This window comes from Conger conger, chromosome 12, assembly GCF_963514075.1.
Source record: "Conger conger chromosome 12, fConCon1.1, whole genome shotgun sequence".
Taxonomy (NCBI): Eukaryota; Metazoa; Chordata; class Actinopteri; order Anguilliformes; family Congridae; genus Conger; species Conger conger.
Window position 1 is genome coordinate 36135560 of NC_083771.1, and position 19988 is coordinate 36155547.

General features: G+C 39.0%; 2 protein-coding genes across 2 annotated transcripts; one reads left to right on the forward strand and one right to left on the reverse strand.

Moving 5' to 3' along the window:
• Positions 1-791: 791 nt before the first annotated feature.
• Positions 792-5167, forward strand: mcidas (multiciliate differentiation and DNA synthesis associated cell cycle protein). Its single transcript, XM_061262142.1, has 4 exons — positions 792-801; positions 3108-3343; positions 4074-4184; positions 4442-5167. The coding sequence occupies exons 1-4, from the start codon at positions 792-794 to the stop codon at positions 4862-4864; spliced, it is 780 nt and encodes a 259-aa protein (XP_061118126.1). The 3' UTR covers positions 4865-5167.
• Positions 5168-5478: 311 nt separating this feature from the next.
• On the reverse strand, positions 5479-17545 carry pstpip2 (proline-serine-threonine phosphatase interacting protein 2). Its single transcript, XM_061215806.1, has 15 exons — positions 17411-17545; positions 15205-15305; positions 12653-12727; positions 11815-11849; positions 11391-11497; positions 10979-11041; positions 10352-10450; positions 10203-10248; positions 9984-10063; positions 8932-9030; positions 8179-8275; positions 7229-7316; positions 7106-7140; positions 6658-6720; positions 5479-6132 (listed from the first exon to the last, which is right to left on the reverse strand). Exons 1-14 carry the CDS (start codon positions 17441-17443, stop codon positions 6665-6667), a joined length of 1014 nt encoding a protein of 337 aa, XP_061071790.1. The 5' UTR covers positions 17444-17545; the 3' UTR covers positions 5479-6132; positions 6658-6664.
• Positions 17546-19988: the final 2443 nt, after the last annotated feature.

The following is a 19988-nucleotide window of genomic DNA, read 5'->3' on the forward strand; positions in this document are numbered from 1 at the left end:
TCATAAAGATTTTTAAGATTAACTTATATTGACAGCAAATGAATTAAAAATTAATCAGTCAGGGTTAAGTATACAAAAAACGGAAATGATGCTTTATCTACATGGGTACATAAATGTCTAGCTATCTTTAAAACTGAAAATAAGAGCAACTAGGTTTTAGTGGTGTTACATGTTACTACATGTTATATATATATGCACTTCATGTAGTCTTTCAAACACTGCGTTTGGAGATGAGGGTGGTCTAAGGGCTATTGCTGGCGATCAGTCTGTCACCTTTGCTTTATTTGTAGAATCAATTTATTTCAAATTGAGGTGATATGGTGGATTCAAAATGACAACAATGTGATAATTGTTTATCAATAATTACCTTTTGAATACATAAAGGCAGTTAGAAGAGGTTATCAGTTAATGTCTTGACACATTTGAAGAACAATGCTTGCTTTCTAAAGAGGAGCATGCCGTAACTGACAATCATTGACGAGAGCCATGTCATTATTCACACAGTGGCGGGAATGCAGCGACAGAAGAAGAAATATCTGCATGCCATTTTGGCAACTTTATCACTTACTCTATCTAAGGACAAGTTTTGCCACTTTAGTTTGAGTGACAGTGGTGATTTGGAATTCCCTCTGTGCTCATTTGGATGCACATTTGAGCTTTGCTGGTTTGGGACATTTTACAGTGGCCATTCACCTAGAATGTACCAATGTTTAAAGAGCAGAAAAAGTTAAATTATTGAAATGTGCATTTATCTGTAATGAACATTTCCACTATCTTTATATTCAATTGAAATGTGGTTTGGTAAGTATTAAATGTACCTACTACCGAATACACACTACAATGGTAGATTTCATAGGAATATCTCAATGAAATTTGTATATGACATAAGTAGACTAATGTATATTTGTGTGACATTTCTTGTGGACTTATCTGTGATGGATTACGCTTGTCTGTGTGTGTTCTGAAACAGGGATGTGGTTTACGTTTCCGCCTGGAGTTCCTGAATGGTTAGAAGCATTCAGGGCAGCAAACAACAAAACAAAGGTCATATCCCTCCAGCTCTGTCACTAATCCCCCATCGACCTCTTCATGACAAACAATCTTCTTCAGGTTAGAAAATGATAAACACAGATGTGGGTGTTCTTAATGCCTTCAGCATTTGGTTTGATACCTGGCAAAACACTCATCAGTGAAAGTTGATTGCACCACCTGTGAAACTAAGATAAGGAAAAGTCCATTGTGGATTTTTTCCTGAAAGAGCCACTTATATTGAATCTTTTCAGGAAGTAACTAACATTTTCTGGCCTTAAATTTAAAAGATACATTTATCTTTTAATGCAAAATACAGTTTACCTCATCAGAAAATACTATGGGGGAAAAAGTCATTTGTGTCCAATAGCTGTTAAATAGAAAATAAATTATATTAATTTGGTAAAATAATGCATGTGAACGGTTTAAACTGTAAAAGCCGACTGTATAGCTGGCTGCCTTTTAATCACAATGACAGGCGATCTCCTCAGGCGATGGGCCTTCCATTCAGCTTGTGTATAGCAACACTTGGGGTTATGAACCAGGATTCAGCAGCCAAACAAACTCTGACCAGCTGGAAGGACCTGTGGGGTTATCACCTAACCTGACGTGTGGCCAGGAAAGACCACGTACGCTGCAGAGACAATGGGTCCTTTGCACGCATAAGTAGACTTGGTGAATAGGCACAAGACTATAGTGAAGGACTCTTTGTTCCTGCAAAGCATCCCTTTGTATGCACACTGGGGTTTTGCCTTCAGAGAAGTACTTTTATGTTAAGCGCAATCTACGAATTTGCAAAAATGCATATATATGAGCTACCTTCTATGTGATAACATTATGTTTCTAATATTTTCTGTCAGATATTTTTACAATGACATGTTGATGATGACAACAGCTATAATAATAATAATAATAATAATAATAATAATAATAATAATAATAATATTTTGTTGTGTTTAGAGATAGTTTCAAGGTAAACAATAATACAGAAATCTATTTTTTGTAAGTAAAGTAAGGGGTGCAATTTACTTGGGTTATACTCTTAGCAACTCAGTCTATGCTCTAAAATAGAATGTGCACAATACATCACTAATATTAGCAAGCATCCGTAACAGATTTTTAACTATTTCAGGTTAATATCCGATGTGATTTTTTAAAAATGCAAACAAGAATTGGGCCGTTGCTTAATTGGGGTGTGGTTGTGGTGACCTTCACCTTTGGATGTATTCAGGTGTATCTGACACAGTTTACATTTCTGTGTTGGAATGTCCTGGGCGGGGTCTTGGATGGCTCGTGCTGCGAGCCTATGGGACGCCAGAGAAGCAGGCTTGTATTGAGGCTGTATCACGAGACCACTCAGTCCGCAGCCCACGCGTCATATGCACGGTCGCCACTTAATGATAGAGTGATTGACTGGTGCGCTCGCCTCGAGGGTCAACGTCTTCACCCGAAAGCAGAACGCTGCAACTTCAGGAATTTGTTCATTTTTATTATTATTTGGTTTATTTTTTCCCCCCTCAATAGGCTATGGCAACGAAGACATGCAATTACTTGCCGTTTCCATCTTGCGATTATGATTTTAAGGTAGGCTAAAATTACCATTTTCTTTATTACAATTACGTGCTAAAAGTTATGTCACATCATTAAGCTGTACTTAAACGGTTGTTTTTTTTCTGCCTATAGAATTCCGGGACATTTCATTCATTCTATGGATTTCACGATTCGAGTGCAGCTCTGCAAGAAATTCCTGGTGAGTGATGTGAGCCATCCTTAGAGGCTTAGCAATTAAGGGAATGGAATTAAACATTTAGTTGATCGCAATGGAAAAGATTGTGTTGTAGCGCATTTACTGTAAAATGCTCTGAAACCAGGAGAACAAATAATCTCTTATTCACACATTGTTATTACATTATATGTTCACCCCATCATTATCAATTAAAAATGTAATATTACAATGTATTATTGAAAAGGAAACAAATGACTTCCACAAATAATGTAAGTCTAAATAAGTTCAGGTATCTGCTTTAGGCTTATAGCTAATCAGTCTGGTTTGATAATTGCATGCCTTATTTTTTCAGATTTATCAGTATTACAACAGCCTTCTCTGGATCTGGTTGAACTGGAATGGTCCTGTCCTGAGCTTTCCGGTTTGGTGTCTCCTGAGAGCCACAACCTGCATGTTCCCCATGCCTTTCAGTCCCCCACTCCACTCCAGTCACCCTCTGGATCCTTTTCTTCTGTGGACTGCTACTGGAGAGATAAGGCAGACCTCAACCAGAGGGCTCTGGGAGATGCACTGAAGACCAATGACCAGGTGTGTGCAGAACTAGTGAAGACACACTAGCCACTTATTGCAGTGACATGTATCTGAACACACAAAAACACCTTCATGAAGGAATGTTGTTTCTTAGGGCTGTAATAAGCCTGTTTGATTAGCATTTGCATGAATTACAACCCCATTTGAAATTCAACCACACCTCTCAGCGATTAGATTCATTCATTTAGTCATTTAAAGAAAGCCTGCTGGACCAGGATTGGGCACCAATGCCTTGAAGTGTATTCTCTTTGATGTGAAAGCATTGCGGTGTGGTGTAATGTGCAAAAATGTAAAACAATGACATGCCTGAGTGTTTGTGATTGCTCAATGATTATTTATGTGTTTACTTAAAATCTTTATTGGTAATATTTATTTTAGAAAATAAATGTAATAATAAATTGTATTTTCAAATGCTATAATATGTTTGAATTCAGATTTCTCTCAATTAAATTTACGTAAAATAATTGCATAATTAACTTACCAACTTAAGTTAGCATGTGTGGAGTTTAGACTGAGGAAATGTGTACATGCAAATACTAAATGAACACAACTGGGTTGCTTTAACATTTAAATGGGATACTACCACACCAAGACCCCATTTTCATAACTGTATTTGGTGAAAATAAAGACTTAAATGGGCTATTTTGCTAAGGTGTAACTCTTATGTGTATTATGTGAATTGTTCTTCTTTCTACTGTAAGTATGTAATGACGCTCGTTGTCCACAGCTCAGTGTGAGTCTAAACAAGAAACAGGAAGAGATCCTCGCATTACAGGAAAGAAATAACCAGCTGAAGGAGCTTGCCAGCCAAGCCAAACATTTGGCCTCCATACTTGATGTGAGTGCATTTCACAGTATTTCCAAAATAGATCCAATGAATCATATTAATTAATTTCATATTGTTTTCATGCTTCCATGGAATGTGGAATACTATAGGCCTCCAGTGCTTGTATTAGAATTGGGGCAAAGTATATTGAATGATCCTCTGTTCCTTGGACAGGGTAGTGTGAACCAACAAGGGGTGACATAACATAAAGCCATTCCCAATACATGACACACTATGCCTTTTAAAAACAGTTTGTTCCTCTTTTCCAGCTTCTGACACAATCAACAAATAGAGACTGCCCCACAACAGATGCTACCAATCAGAGGACTGGAGTCAAAAGGCAGAGGCAGGACAATCTGCAAACACCCAGTGTGGACCCAAGAGACCAAGTAAATGACAGAAATATAGACTTGGACAGGGGCCCAAAACAGCCTAAATTGCACCAAGATGTGGAACCGGTGAACCAGTGCCAGATAGAAAGGATAAACATGTATGGAGCTTTCAGTAGACTGCAGGTGAACACCTCCTGCTGCCCTGTTTCTGCCAGCAGCAGCTGCTCAGAGGAAGGAATGTGCTTCAGGACCTCCATTAGAGACCACTGCACCATCAGGACGCTGGTGTTTCCACAGGGAAGGACTTTCACCTCAAAGGTGCCTAGTGGGGGCTACAGGTTTCGTTGGGTGCCATGCTAGAACTTCAGAGGGTGGGGGGTTCCAGTCCTTGATGGCTGCAGACATCCTGGTTTTTGTTCAACCTTCTCTTTTAATGGTTTGATTGAAGCCACCTTTCTCTGGGCATGAAACAGTCACTGTTTGAATGTTAACTCTCAAATCAGCAGAACCACAGCCTGCAGGCTCGGAGCTAGCGACACTGATCACTACCTGATAACTTGATGTTGCACCTACCACTTTAATTTAAAGGTTACATATAACTTGATGTATAAGTTGCATCTTACTAGGTGGTGAATAAGGAGTTCCGTTAGTTTGTAAAGTTGAAAGATTGTAAAAAAAAGTTAGTTAAAAACTGACTTTGTATATATTCACACGTCAAAGAATGTATGAATATTTTAATTTTCATATAAGGACTGTTTGTAAGAATTATTGGTTGTAATGACTTTTGTAGACTGTAAATCCTTATTTTTTACATACAAAGAATGTAAACTTATGGACTCTGTTGTATCTGTATTTTCTCTTCTTTCACTGTTTGCTTAGGTAAACACTGTTAAAGGTCATCCCCAAAAGAGAAAGAATGATGTTATGGCAGTTAATGCATATCATGTACACTCAAGAGAAATAGCAATGGCGCATTTCTACACTGAGAAATGATTCATTTATTCCATTGGTTTTATTAAGGGCAGGGTCATAACATACATTCAAAACCTATAAGGAAATCAATCAATAAATTATTCAGCTTTTGTAAAGCCATTTAAAGTAGAACTTCCAATAATATTTATTCACATCATATGTATAGAGCTATCCAAGTGACAGCAACCAATACAAATTCATATTGAAGAAAATATTTTAAAAGTCTATTAATCTGAATACATTTAATAATTATATGAAACTCTCATTTTCTGAGAATTTATGCATTTACCTGAGTTTATAAAAATAAATACACACTGGAGTTTGAAGGCAACCACAAATCTTTCAAGTAGAAAGGCTGGTGAGGTTGCCTCTAAGCTATGGTCTTTGATACATCAAGAGACATTGCAGAAATATGGCCAGCATTAGTGGGCTGAGTGACTGCCGTGAAAGAACAAATTGTCAAAATTAGCGAGGAAAATGAAAACTGGGCAATGCTGTTGTGCAGAAAAAAAAAAATTTGAAAAAATAAATGGTAGAACAACAACAGGCTTTCAGCTATACTGACTTGAATACAAATCAGATTCAGAAAGTCTCATTCTTTATGAAGGCACTGTGAGATTAAGCCCCTCTCTCCCCCTCTCTTGGGTATGGGGAGTCTGTCAAACAAAGGAATGTACCCATTACTCATTCATCCAAAATGTTTATTATTCCATACAATCCTGAACTGAAGATGCATATAGAAAGTGAGAAGCTCTTTTAGTTTGATTAATAATCGCCTATTTCATAAGGCGATTAATAATTATTATTCTTATATATACATTGCCCTCCATAACATTTGGGACAAAGTTATATTTTTTTAGTTTGGCTCTGTACTCCACATTTCTACATTTCAAATCAAATAATGTATGCTCCTCGTCTTGCAAACTTGGGTATTATGGTGCTGGAAATTAAGGAGTTATGTATAAAGTGTTGCAATTTCTACATGGTGAAACCACAATCTATGAAATGCCATTTAATGAAAGCACTTTAACCACATGTGAACTGTTTGATTACAAATCCAGAATTGTTAAGTACACAGCCAAATCAAGAAACAACTGTATTTGTCCCAGACATTATGAAGGGCATCGTACAAACACACAGACTGTGTTCACAGTAAGAATAATTCATAAAAAAGCACATACCTATTCACTAGAATCGTATTACACTGTAACCAGGATCTTGGATAGTTGAATAGACCACATCACCTTAAGGAAGAGAAGGCAAAAGCTGAAAGTAAACTATAAATAAAATAAACTACAACAAGAACCTCCTATGTCGTAGCTAATATGTGGACTAAGCATATTATCTGGTCAATTCCTGGCATTAATCCATATCCATGCCATATTCTGCGCTTTACATATGAGGTGTTATTCACCTGTCTGTATGCAACACTTTGACTAAATTAAGTGACTGAATCTGAAAGTGAACTCTAATTCAATCAGTTTCCTAATTCAATATTTTTACTTCTGTTCTTATTTAGGGGTAAAACTATGAAAGGATATTTTCTGTTGTAACATTTTGTACATACAAATCTTGAAACATCAGCAATTTCCTAATAACAGCTGGTGAGGTAAAATTCAAAGTACATACTTTCTGCATTCCTTGGTGTCGGCAGTGGACCTCTCCTGAAACCCATGAACATAGTCAGAAGGCCATAGAACCACACAGAACGTATTGAAGGCATGGTTATCAGCACAATAGCTCAATGCTTACCTGCCACCCACAGGAGCTGGGGGCCCCTGTCGCCCAGGGGCCACCGGGGCCCTCTGATTGCTGTAGAAGTTCTCATACAGGATCGGGGCTGAGTGAAAAAGAGTGGAATATTTGCATAAGCAGTCAATAGCTATGTACTCTCAGTGTGAATTTGCTTGGCATTATGTGACTTGCAGTGTTTTCACTATGTAGATAGATTAACAGTGTCTGATTTAAACACACATTATACCATGTAGGCTTAATTTGTTGAATAGCTGCAAAGTGGGGTTGGGCTTGATTTGTGCATGAATATGAAGCAAATGTTGGGAAAAGTTGCCATCCTAGAACTGAAATATAACACAAAGGTTCTGCTTCAGTTATAGGATGAAAAATTTGACATTGTAGCGCAATCAGCACTGGAGTAGTAGTGGATTCTTTCTACATTATTGGCATTTGGCAGGCGCTCTTATCCAGAGCGACGTACAACAAAAGTGCATACCCATAACCAGGGATAAGTGCGCTGAAAGACCCTAGGACCTGAGGGAAGAGTACGCCCTGCTGGTCCACCAGCATCACTTTCAGGAACAACCCGGTTTTCCTAAAGAGGCCCAACTTCACTTAGCAGCGATTAAAATTTTTTTAGAATTCATAGTATAATGTGTGTCTACATTCCAAATTAGACACTGTAATATAGCCTTCAAGAAACAGTATTCTGAAAGTAATTGGATAATATTGCTGAAAATGAATCGGTTTGCAATATCAGCCAGTGTGGAAAGGGGTGTCAGCCAAAGGATAAAGATGCAACAAGATTCAGAATTAAGGAAGGTCACTAAAAAAATATGGTTCAAGCAATATCGTGGATACTGAAGAATGCACTGAATGACCCATAACCTGTCCTTTGCTTTGGAACACCAGTGAATGGATGGATTCTGACATTGCTGGGTGTCCCCAGTCTGTGTAGAGAGCCCCACCTGGTGGCTTGTCCCCTGTCCTCCGGAGGTTGATGAAGTGCTCAATATCCTCCTGTATGTCACACTGCTCCAGCGACTTCCTCACGTCTTCGTAAAGCTTCATACAGAATCACAATAGAGGCAACTCAAATTGCAGTCTGGGGTTCAGAAGCTGCCATTGTCACATATTGCATTCAGCACCTACAGTGCCTGTTGTATTTATTTTACAACAAATCATGGTCAAGATATTACAAACAAAACTGTAAGCCAGTTAACTATTGACTGTAGATGCACATTACGAGGAGAAAGATGTTCTTAACATTTGCTAATAACATTTTTATGATTAATTCAAATGCTATTAACAGGCAATGAAATAGTTGCCAAATTAACTAGAATCCAGGAGAATTTATCTGGCAATATTAATCACTGAGACTAGACACATGAACATACATGTAAAAGCATGCAGACCAGCAGTGGTACAATGATTTTGTCAGCATTATTTTAAACATTGTTCTTCTTTCTAGTTACTAGTTACACAGACACCATAAATCGTGAATGGTTCCCCAAACCAATGCAATAGTGTGGGCTACATAGACGTTCATCATAACCAAAGAGAAAGTCACGAAGTTGCAATTTGTTAAAAAAAGACCTTTTGCAATGTCTATTATTGAACTTTTTAAATGAGAATATAATTCAAGATCCTGTTCCTGTTTTCCTATTATAAGTCATGGTGACAAATCCTCTGTGATTACTGCAGCCTTAGATAGATCCTACCTCATCGCTGGTGACACACTGCTGAGAGAGCTGGTTTAGGTGAGTCCAAACAATGTTCCGCACAGTACTAATCCTTTCCACTTCCTGCTTCTCTAAGACCTGCAACAAGCCCACCACAAACCAATTCAATTGCCTGTACACCATACAGGAATTCACACATTTTTTTCAGAACTGTAGTTTGCATATGTGGTCATGGGGCACTGGTTATTCTGGGGAAGTGAGATGCAGTTTCTTTCTTCATCCCTGAGGTGCTGCATACAGCCTCCGTAACTGATTTGGGAGAGTGCAGCCAAGCGTGTGTTTTTTTCCCCAGCTAATGAAGTCAGCCGCTGCCTCTTAACACACCACAGTTTGCAAGTTGGGCTCACACAGACAGGAGCGTTTGTGACCAGCAGGCAGATTTGCGGGTGCCTGATCCAGCAGCAGGGGTCGCTGGTGCATGATGAGATACTGCCATCCTGACCACCTGAAACCCTCCCTTCCACGTGTGACACTCGGGCCGTGTGAGTCTCCCTGTGGGGCTAAGGCGATGATTTTTCCAGTTTGGATTCACTACCCTGGTGTACTTCAAATGGACTGAAATAGTACCTTAACAGGATGAGGCAGGCAGTAGCACCCTATATTTTCACATCTTAAATAATGTAAATGAAATGTGAAACAAAACAAAACCGGGTGAGACAGATTTCAGCTTTGACTATTTTAAGCTTGTATATAGTTCACAGTCCACTGCTGATGAGTTTGCAGTTAATTTGCTTTCAGTGCTCATATTATCATCAGAAGAATAACGAAAAAAAACAGAAATACTTCATGCACGCCTTTTTATCATAATATTTTACCAAGGTCTTCTGTAACTGAACTCCCAACATCACACCACTTCATGGATAAGAAGGGCACAAACAGCAGATGCTTTGCAGGTGTTTCCATAAAAGGAAATGTCACAGAGGGAACCAGGCATATACAGAGCTGATGAGATTTAATCACAGAAGGTGGGAAAAGCACGTAATAGCTCATAGTGCTTGACATAGTGCTTGTGTGGAGATAAAGCAGCCTACCTCACATGCTTTAACATGTTCTTTCAGCCAGTCCTCACGGATCTTTCCCAGTACAGAGACATTCTGGTTGTACATTCTGTCTGTAATTAATCAAGCATTAATAAAGCACTATCAAAGCAAACACTCATTTTATAAATCATTTTATAAATCAGTCTTACTCACTGTATTCTATTTCAATGTGTATGGAGGACTACAGACAACATTTAGAACAACAATTACCTGCCTCATCAGCAGCCATTTTTGCTTGCTGTGCTTTGGCAAATAGCTAGAAGATGAAAGCACTGGATTACTATTTTCACACAATGCTGGCATGTGATTTTGCTGTATTTTCATGTGTCCTGCCATCGGACAGTGAGCAGAGGACAAACCTTCTCTTGCTGTTTGGCATTGCTGGTGCTGGCACTCCGGTTCATTGTCTGCTCAGCTTCCTCTTTATCGCGGCACTTCTGCTCATAGGTCTTCTTTGACTAGAATTCATAGCCAGGACACAATGCTTTATTATTAATATATAAACACAGTTTTTACTGAAGCAATTCTAGTAATGCACTTTTCTCAGGGGTATACAAGCAGTGCTCCACCTGGGATTTCCACCTACAGCCTCTGGCGCATATCTTTGAGCATTACGCAACACCCTGAGCAAAGTGTTCGCATACAGTCTTTTACTAGTTATAATCTGATTATAATCTCTTTACACCGGTATATATATCATAAGGTCACGTTTTAAATGATGACCATATTGTTTCTTAACTAGGTCAGCCAAGGATAGGGAAACAGAACATAAAGTATATTTCACCATTTCACTTTTTTGTGCTTCCACATTTTGTAGCACAAAAAGCTCCCAAAACTTCTTGTTATGTACATGATGTTTCATTACCTCGTGCGTAAGCATATTGCTGAAAACATAAAATAACCACATAATCCTATTAGTAATCTTCAATTAATAAAGGTGAGATATACCTGTGTGATGACCAAGTGTTCAAAAGGTTCACACTCACCTCCATGGTTTTCTTGTATTGTGTTGCCTTCTGCTTGTGTAAAGAATCCATTTGTTGTTCAACCTGCATCCGACAATAAGTTATTTAGGCAGTAATGCACAGCAAAGTTTTCAGAAAGGCTACAGCTGCAGTTATATGGGCTATGGAAAGTCAGGATGTGATCGACTTGTTAGCATAAACAGTAGTCAGAAAGTCACAAACACTTGAAAAAAAAGCCACAGTAGCAAAGTAATAAAACACTTGACTAAATTGACTAAGTACAGAAAAAATGTATATGAGACCTATGTGATCTGTATATAGGCTATAACTTCCTATCATACAAAGAGCTCCAGTCAGCTCAGCTGACTCATGCTTAGTGCCTTCATTGACTGAGCCACTCAGCAGAACACCACCAGGCCTTTCCAGGCCTTACCTTTTTTCTTGTTTCCTTCTGCTTCTCCCTGAAGTCCTCAAGTTTTTTGGCCTCTTCGCGCATTGCTTGGGCTAGCTGGAGATGTGATAAGCTCACGTTTTCCGTTTCTGCAGTAAGATAACTGTCAGGTTTGCAGTCTTACACATGCGGGTAAAACACATAAAGAACTACAAAGAAGGAACTAGAGAGTGCAAAGACCAAGGCCCTGCCTGGGATGCACAATCTTCTAAAAATGGGCAGGCATTTCTGGTCAAGTGTGCTATTGGACCTACTTCAGAGAGAACTGCCAACAACACAGGATACAAGCTCCCAGTATGTGCTCAGCAAGTGACTCTTAATTGTATGACAAAGCAATCTCATACTAGCATAAATGACCGAACACTGTGCAACTGTTCCAACATGCACAAAGTAGCAATTTACTTACGGAGTTTGAAAACATCCAGCGATCGTTTCAGTGTGCTGAAAGACAGGCAGGGAGATTAGACAGCTTGGGTCAGCACATGCACTTCATGTGCACTGTAACCAGATAGGACTGCCCTCACGTACACTTACAGCACATGCCTCATAATCTGTGAGGATTCAAAGTTTCCATTTAGCATTTTCTCACGAGTAGCACTGCAGAGGGAATGCGGTTCCCTATTTGGGCAAGATAAATTATACTACAGTGGCATCTCTATCCTTCTTGTAAAATAAAAACTCAGGGAGACCCATCAAGTTAACATATAGTTTTCTTATCGTCTATACATTTCTTGTCTTCTCTCCTTTAGTGTTCGCCTTTAATGTTTTATGATTTTGTTAGCCTTAACAGGAAATGGCACTGCCTCTCCACCACTGCTCGACATGTGACAGATACTGAAACCATAACACAGCTATCTATTCACAATAATATATCTCATCTGTGTTACTGTCCCCAACTTAGGAGGAATTATTGCCTCTGGTCCTAAGCCACATGTACCAATACAACCCCGATGGACAGGAAAAAGGACTACACAAAAGAAAGGAGCAACATTACTGCAACTTATGCTCATCACAAACTGTCTCCCGCAACCCCATTAACAAGCCCAGGGATTTCAGATCCAGACATGGGTTAACACACCCACCCTTAGACAAATCCAGCACATAGTTGTTTATGTCTGCATTTCCTCCTTCACTCACAGAAACTGTAATAGAGGGATAATCACTTTGGATGACACTGATAATACACACAGCTGACCCGGAGTTACAAAAAGCAGCTTGTATCCTCCAATAGCAGAAGTACTTACTTCATTTCATTATGGCCACAGACCTTCTTAGACAAACTTAGTAAATCCTTGGCATATTTCTCTTCTATCGAGGCCCTGAGAATGAACAAAAACAGACCTTGAGCAGGAATAATCGGACAGGAAAATGCAAAGTCATGCAAAAGGTAGTGTTCACTTTTACTGGTTTGTAAGTGTTAAAACATTTGTCTCATAAAATAAGGGAAATATCAAACTATTCAATACATTTACAATAACTTCACCAGTTTAGAGTTGGATCCTGTACTTGTAGGTTTCATCATTGGATATGTCAATGCTGACTTTGACCAGCACTCTGCAATTGCTGAATACAATTGGTCTTGTACCACAAGAAGTAGGGATTAGGTGCATTATTGGTACTGCAGGATACCACTGCACCACTTCCTGCCAATTCCTGCACCCACAGGTCAACAGTTGTCATCAGTACCAGGAAACATATCTCCTCCAGCTGGCACTAGCACCCTCCAATAGAACGACAGCATGTAGTCTTTAGAGTGTAAAGTCATTACTGGCTCATGGAGAACATCACAGAAATAGAACAAAGGTTATTGAACTATGAAAAAGCCCAGCTTTTCATTGGGCCTAAAACCCCTCACTGGCCCCTCAAAGGGACAGTCAAGAAAGATTTTGATGAAATTTGATGAAGGGTCAAAATATTCCTAACCTTCCCCTTGCAACTATGAGTGAATTTGTACAATGACTCATGGACATTGGACTGAAATTGACTTGATAAGGATTGTAAGCTGTTTCCATAGTTTCCTCATGCCATTCCATACTGAGTGGCAAAAAACTGAGGAAGCAGAAAGCTACTGTATGTACTCTACTGGACTGCAGGGTAGAGGTCTTGTGCATTTCAATATTGTCGTGGATCCACTACCAGGCTGGTGCCCTGCTTTTATATCCTTGTTTGAGGTGCCAAACATGCCAGTCTGTATGAATTAATGTATAATAAACTAACTTAAATGTTAGTAAATAAGTATTTATGTTAATATTGCAGATGCATATTGTTAAATATGTAGCAAATATCCCAATGGAACAGATTTGTAATTATGATAAAAGACAGCAATTATAAAATACATTTCAAAGAAAAGCTGCCCTGCGATGGACTGGCGACCTGTCCAGGGTGTATTCCTGCCTTTCGCCCAATGTATGCTGGGATAGGCTCCAGCCCCCCTGCGACCCTGTTCAGGATAAGCGGGTTAGGATAATGGATGGATGGATGGATGGATTTCAAAGAAAAGCCCAAAAGCCAGACAAGACAGCTCAGTCCTATCATTTACTGTTTGTGACTGGTGACAAGACTGTCTGTGAAACCATAACTCACACCCACATATAAACACACAGTCCCCTGACAAAAACACATCCTAACCAAATGCAAAAAGCGACTGCCGAAAAGAGTAAACACAGGAGATGAATGAATAAATAAAGAGCATATTCACATTTATGTCTTGTAGAGAGTACCATGCTTCTTGAACTGACCACTTTGTAATATGGAAAAAGGGGATATCTACCATGAAAATAATGCATACTTGTAACAATGAAACACTGATTCTAAGGAAATGCTACGAGGATCATTGTGGACTCGTTCCTATGCAAGGATTAATTAAAAGTGCATTTCAACACCAGAAATCATTCATAATCCTTACAAGCAATACACTGACAAAATAACATTTGAAAAGCAAAGTACATTAACCTCAATTTTACTGCAGACAGAGGACTACTGTACTGCAATGGAAACAGGAAGCAAATCTGCAATCGTGAAGTCCATGCAATATCAACAAAGCTACATTTCCTTGTGAAAGAAAAAGAGGAATTTGCTTAACCATATGTCCCAATTCATGAAGGTTCCGTTATTATACATACTTATATATAAGTATATATATGGTAACATGTAACAGCACTAAAAGCTATTTGCTCTTATTTTCAGTTTTAAAGTATACTGACAAATGTCTTTACAAATGTCTCATTTTTGGACTCACTGTGGAAAACAGCTGTAAGCAGGTGATTATGTCTCAGAATACTGACTAACAATGGCATGTACAGTAATTCACCAGAATATAATCCTAACTGTCCATCACAAGTCAGTAATGCACCAAGGTCATAATGGTGCTGACTTGAAACCATGTTATGAGTCACTTTCCGGAAAAAATTAGTTCCTCTGCAATAAAAAATAAAATGAAAAAAATATGTCTGATGTGAAAGGCATATCAACCACTTTCAAATGAATCTGTGATCCAGCCTCAATCAATGATTAATATGTCTGTGTATGGAATTATTATAATATTTTCAGAAACAACCAGCATGCAGACATCAGGAGATGTTGTGTGTCATGGGGTGATATCTGCAGGGTGTCCAGTTGAAAAATGACTGCTGTGCTTAACAGATGTAGGTGTGACATTAGTGGTGTTGGTGGTGGTTCCTTTGCTTTCTGAAAAAATATTATTATTATTATTATTATTATTATTATTATTATTATTATTATTATAGTATTGTGTACATTGAAGGTGTCTTTGAGATACATTATAGAAGGGATTTACCTGGCTTTCATAAAATCCTCAATCTCCTTGCATGTCCTCTTTCCATCATTTAGATGCTGAATAATGCTGTCATACCCTGCAGTACTGATGATGTCATGACTCTGTGAACACAAGAGGGCAAGGAAAATGAGCAAAGGAAAGAGTATGGCTGCTGCTACCCCTCTGCACACCCCGCACTGAATCTGACCCTGCTTAAAGGGTAGCCCACAATACAGTGGAGGACGGTCATCCAAAAATAATGTGCCATCAGAGCAGGCCTGGGACTTACACATCCTGTAACCCTTTGGTTGCCTGTATCATCTGAAATACTCCCTGAGATCCCTGACAATTGTCAACAAATCATGTCTAACCATGAAACAAAATCAGTTGACGAATAGCTTCCTCTCTGAGCAATGCCATTCGTATTGCACCATATTCACACTGTTTAAGCCAGGACACAGATTTGAAAAGCAAAATGCAATTTGGTGTCCATTGCTGAAATAAACTACTGACAAAATATTTGTATGATAAGTAAAACTGTTGTAAGTGCTTCAATAATTCCTAAATAACCTTTAATTATAATCCTTATTACTATTAGACCACTTTCTGAATTAAGTGTTTACTAGGAGTCTCTCTTTGTCTCTCTCCCAGCAGACAGACAGCCTTTCACCTTAATGTCTCTGCATCTCCTAGAAGGGGGTAGCTAGCACATTCCGGTCTTACAGCAAGGCAAACAAGGGGTAACAGTGAAGACAAAATACTGATCAAAGTTAGCAGCCAGCTGCATGTCTGTTTATGAAAAGTGTGTGTGTGTGTGTTCAAATTGAGGAGCTATCAGAAAGCTGGTAGGCCTTCCACTCTCGTTCTGTTTGATCACAAAAATAAGTAAGTTAAACGCAACTACAGCTATTGTTGTTTTACTGGGATCCGTTTCATCAGACGATGCTCATCTGTGATATGTTATTAGTGCATTTTTTCCCGCACATTCAAAATACAGCAAAATAATTACATTATGGGCAGGTTGACTGTTGACATGATATAGAAACATAATGTCTGCTTTAGCACACACAAAAATCTATGGAAAACATAAGAGAAATTCAGCATTGTGTGAAGTGTTGAGGAAGAATTAAACATTTTTACCAGCCAGTCAATTCCAAGAAATGTGTCTGACTGAATACGTTTTTGAATGTTGAGTTAGTGTTTGTGCGGCGTAGTTTTCCTAAAATCACTATAATTTACGTATGTGGTAATATATGTCAGACGTATAATCATCACCCCAACCACATCAACGCCTCTCTCAATGCAAAATAACCATTAAACTTAAGTACTCTTCAATTGAGTAACTTGGGAATAAACGGAGCAGCACTGGGAGCCGTGAGGAAACAACTCCGATTGGCGAAAATGCTGTCACGTTAATAGGTCTGCCAAATGTAATCTCGTCCAGAAGTGTGCTTCTCGCAAATGTCCTTCAAATTAACTGTAAAACCCTGGCCATATATAGTTTACATGAATACTCAGGCACTTATGTTATAGCAAGTTAAGACACTTAATTAATTGCAAGAAAGGGAACCACCATAGCCTCAGGGTCCCTGTATGATCTGGGTTTGTCTTAGTTCGCATAAATAATAAAGCAATATTTTATTTAGGTTCTGACTGGAAGAAACAATGAAAGCCTTAACCATGTGTCTTCGCTTGACTTTTACACAGATTCAAGACAAGTAGTATATCTATATATCCTACCCTACGAGCTCCAAGAACTAGTTCCAAAGTAGAAAAGCAAATTACAGTAATAGTCGGTCTCAAAAGAACGATGAAAATAAGCTTGCAGGCTACAACAGCAGGCTATGTGCTTTGCAAATAAAGGTCCCGAGTGTGCACTGTACCTACTAAACCTATATTGAATAAAAATAGGGTACATTTTTTCTCCTTCTGACTCATTGTCTCTAACATAGTTGATTTAACACCGACACATTTTTACAAAATATAGAAATATAACTTTTTTTTTTCCCACTGTGAACGTTCTACTGTTTTACTAGTCTAGTGAAAGCTTTAGCCTAATTAAAACCAGAATGGGCAAATTTACAGCCTACACACAAGCTGAAGTGATACTGAACTTATTTTTATTCTGACACATATTGTTCGCATACAATAGGAATAAGGAAGACGCTTCGAAAAGATAAAATCCAAACAGCTCGTAAAATTGAATAAAAATGCTTTATCAACGTACCCAAAAACTGTCCTTAAAGTGGAGTTCCTTCATTCTGAAAATGAACCGTCTATTCTATATAAGCGGCTCTGCAGAAAAGAAATTCGCGCAGACTATTTCACATCGATGACTCGTGCGAGGATGACAAGCCGCAAGCGACAATTTCTCAAACTTTTGTGGGCAAAAGGCACCGCGGGGTCCTAATGTCCGCAAAGTGAAAGTGGATGAACTTGTTTCCCAGATGTAGGGAAAACCGTTTGAACGGATTACAATTGTAGAAGCCAGCCAACTTCCAACTATTCTGATTAAAGGAATTAAATGTTTTAACTGTACAGTTCTATTTTATATCAGAATTTCACCCATCAAGGATAACAGGATGGCTACTAGTTTAGGTCTGCAAAAACTTTAACAAGCAATAATAAACTATTATCCTACCATTGAAAAATACCTATGATGACTATCTGAAGGAAATGTATACGCCTACAATACTGTGTCAAAGTCAGAAACCACATTTATTTGATTTACTTTCCAGTGAAAACAGCCATTAAGTGCAAATTATTTATTTATGTCAGAAAATGCAGAAATAATTTTCCTGGGGGATCTCCTCCCAGACCAGGATCAGGGCATCAGTGCACTCCTGGACAGTCTGTGGCGATGCATGGCGGTGTTGGATGGACCAATACATAACGTCCCATAGGTGCTCAATTGGACTTAGGTCAGGGGAACGTGAGGGCCAGTCAATGGCATCAATGCCTTGCTCATGCAGGAACTGCCTACACACTCTGGCCACATGAGGCTGGGCATTGTCCTGCATCAGGAGGAACCCAGGGCCCACTGCACCAGCATAAGGCTTGACAATTGGTCTGAGGATTTCATCCTGGTACCTAACAGCAGTCAGGGTACCGTTGTCTATGACATGGAGGTTTGTGCGACCCGCCAAGGACATGCCTCCCCAGACCATCACTGACCCACCGCCAAACCAATCATGCTGGATGATGTTACAGGGCGGCCTGTAGCATAGTGGTTAAGGTAAATGACTGGGACACACAAGGTTGGTGGTTCTAATCCCGGTGTAGCCACAATAAGACCCTTGAGCAAGGCCCTTAACCCTGAATAGCTCCAGGGGAGGATTGTCTCCTGCTTAGTCTAATCAACTGTACGTTGCTCTGGATAAGAGCGTCTGCAAAATGCCAATAATGTAATGTAATGTAATGTTACAGGCAGCAACATTACTGACTTGTCAGACAGGTGTTTGGGGTTTTTTTTCTTCATTATGGTGAGAATTAATTAAACTGTAGAGGTCTTTCTTGGCCGACCAGACTCAGGATTACTAATATCACCAGTGCTCCCTTTCTTCTAAACAATGTATCAGTCGATTTTGCTAAGCAAAAAGCTTTGCCTAGAAACTTTTCATAAAATAAACCAATTCTCTTCACTTACCTGTGCAGCATTTTTCTTTCCAGAAATTTATTTCCAGACTTTTAGATAAGCCAAAAGATGAAGGCAAAAAATGTGGAATGTAGGCACCAGAGAAACAAACATTTGCCAAGCTTATGAGGAATTTCATTTTAGGATTCAACCTAACAGTTGGAAAATCACACTTACGGTAAACACAAGTGCATTCAACATGAGTTGTGCTTACTTACTATTGGGGAACGCATCAGGTGACTAACATCTAGATGTGATTAAGATTGCCTATACACAGAATGAGTTTTGTTTCGGCAACAAGAAAGAGCACCCACACAAGCATCCCGTGATTCACACTTCAGATGGATTTAGTTGGCTGTTGGTCACAATATCAGTTACTTGGTTTTCTTTCCTTTCATTTTACATCCATTCATTTTCCCTGTTGCTTATTTAAAAAAAAATATTAATTCCAATGTTGTGAGAATCCTTAATGTCTGGTCTGCTGAAATAAGTATGTAGTGTTCGCTACTGGGCAAATAAAGTACTTGCAAGACTGAAGTGAAATGTGATTTCTGGGGGGGAAGTGCCATACACAGGAAAACAATGTTAATATTAGAAGTGGCATATCTGTAGGGAACATGGAACCATATTTGGCCATAACAAATGAACCAAAAACAAGACATTGGGCACCCCCTCCGTTCTCGTTTTCAAATCTTTCTCTGCCACGCGAACAGCACTTCCCTAAGCTTACCATGACTGCCCCGTGTTCACCCCAGCTGCACATTGGTGCTCATCACAAAAGGAGCAAGGCCTTTTTTCTTTTCTTTTTTTTACCTAGCAAAAATTTACCTAATCTGCCTAGGGAACAAGTTGATCAATACACAGGCATATTTAATCGATTTGAAAATGAAGTCTACCCGTCTTCCATGCTTAAATGCAATCGCCATTTTCATATCGGCTGGAGTAACTTAAATTGAGTAAATCCCGGAGCAAATTAGGCTACTGTAGATGGTAAAGCGAAAACGTTTCATTCCAGTAAAAAATGTTTCAAGCACAAGGGGGCAGCATTGACCCAGCAAAAACGTTCAGCTCCATGTAAAATTTCGTGGGTGAACATTCCATTCGTTAAATGAAAAAAATGTCATGTTCTTTAATGTGAAAATTCGTAAATCGATGTATATCTGTACTTCCA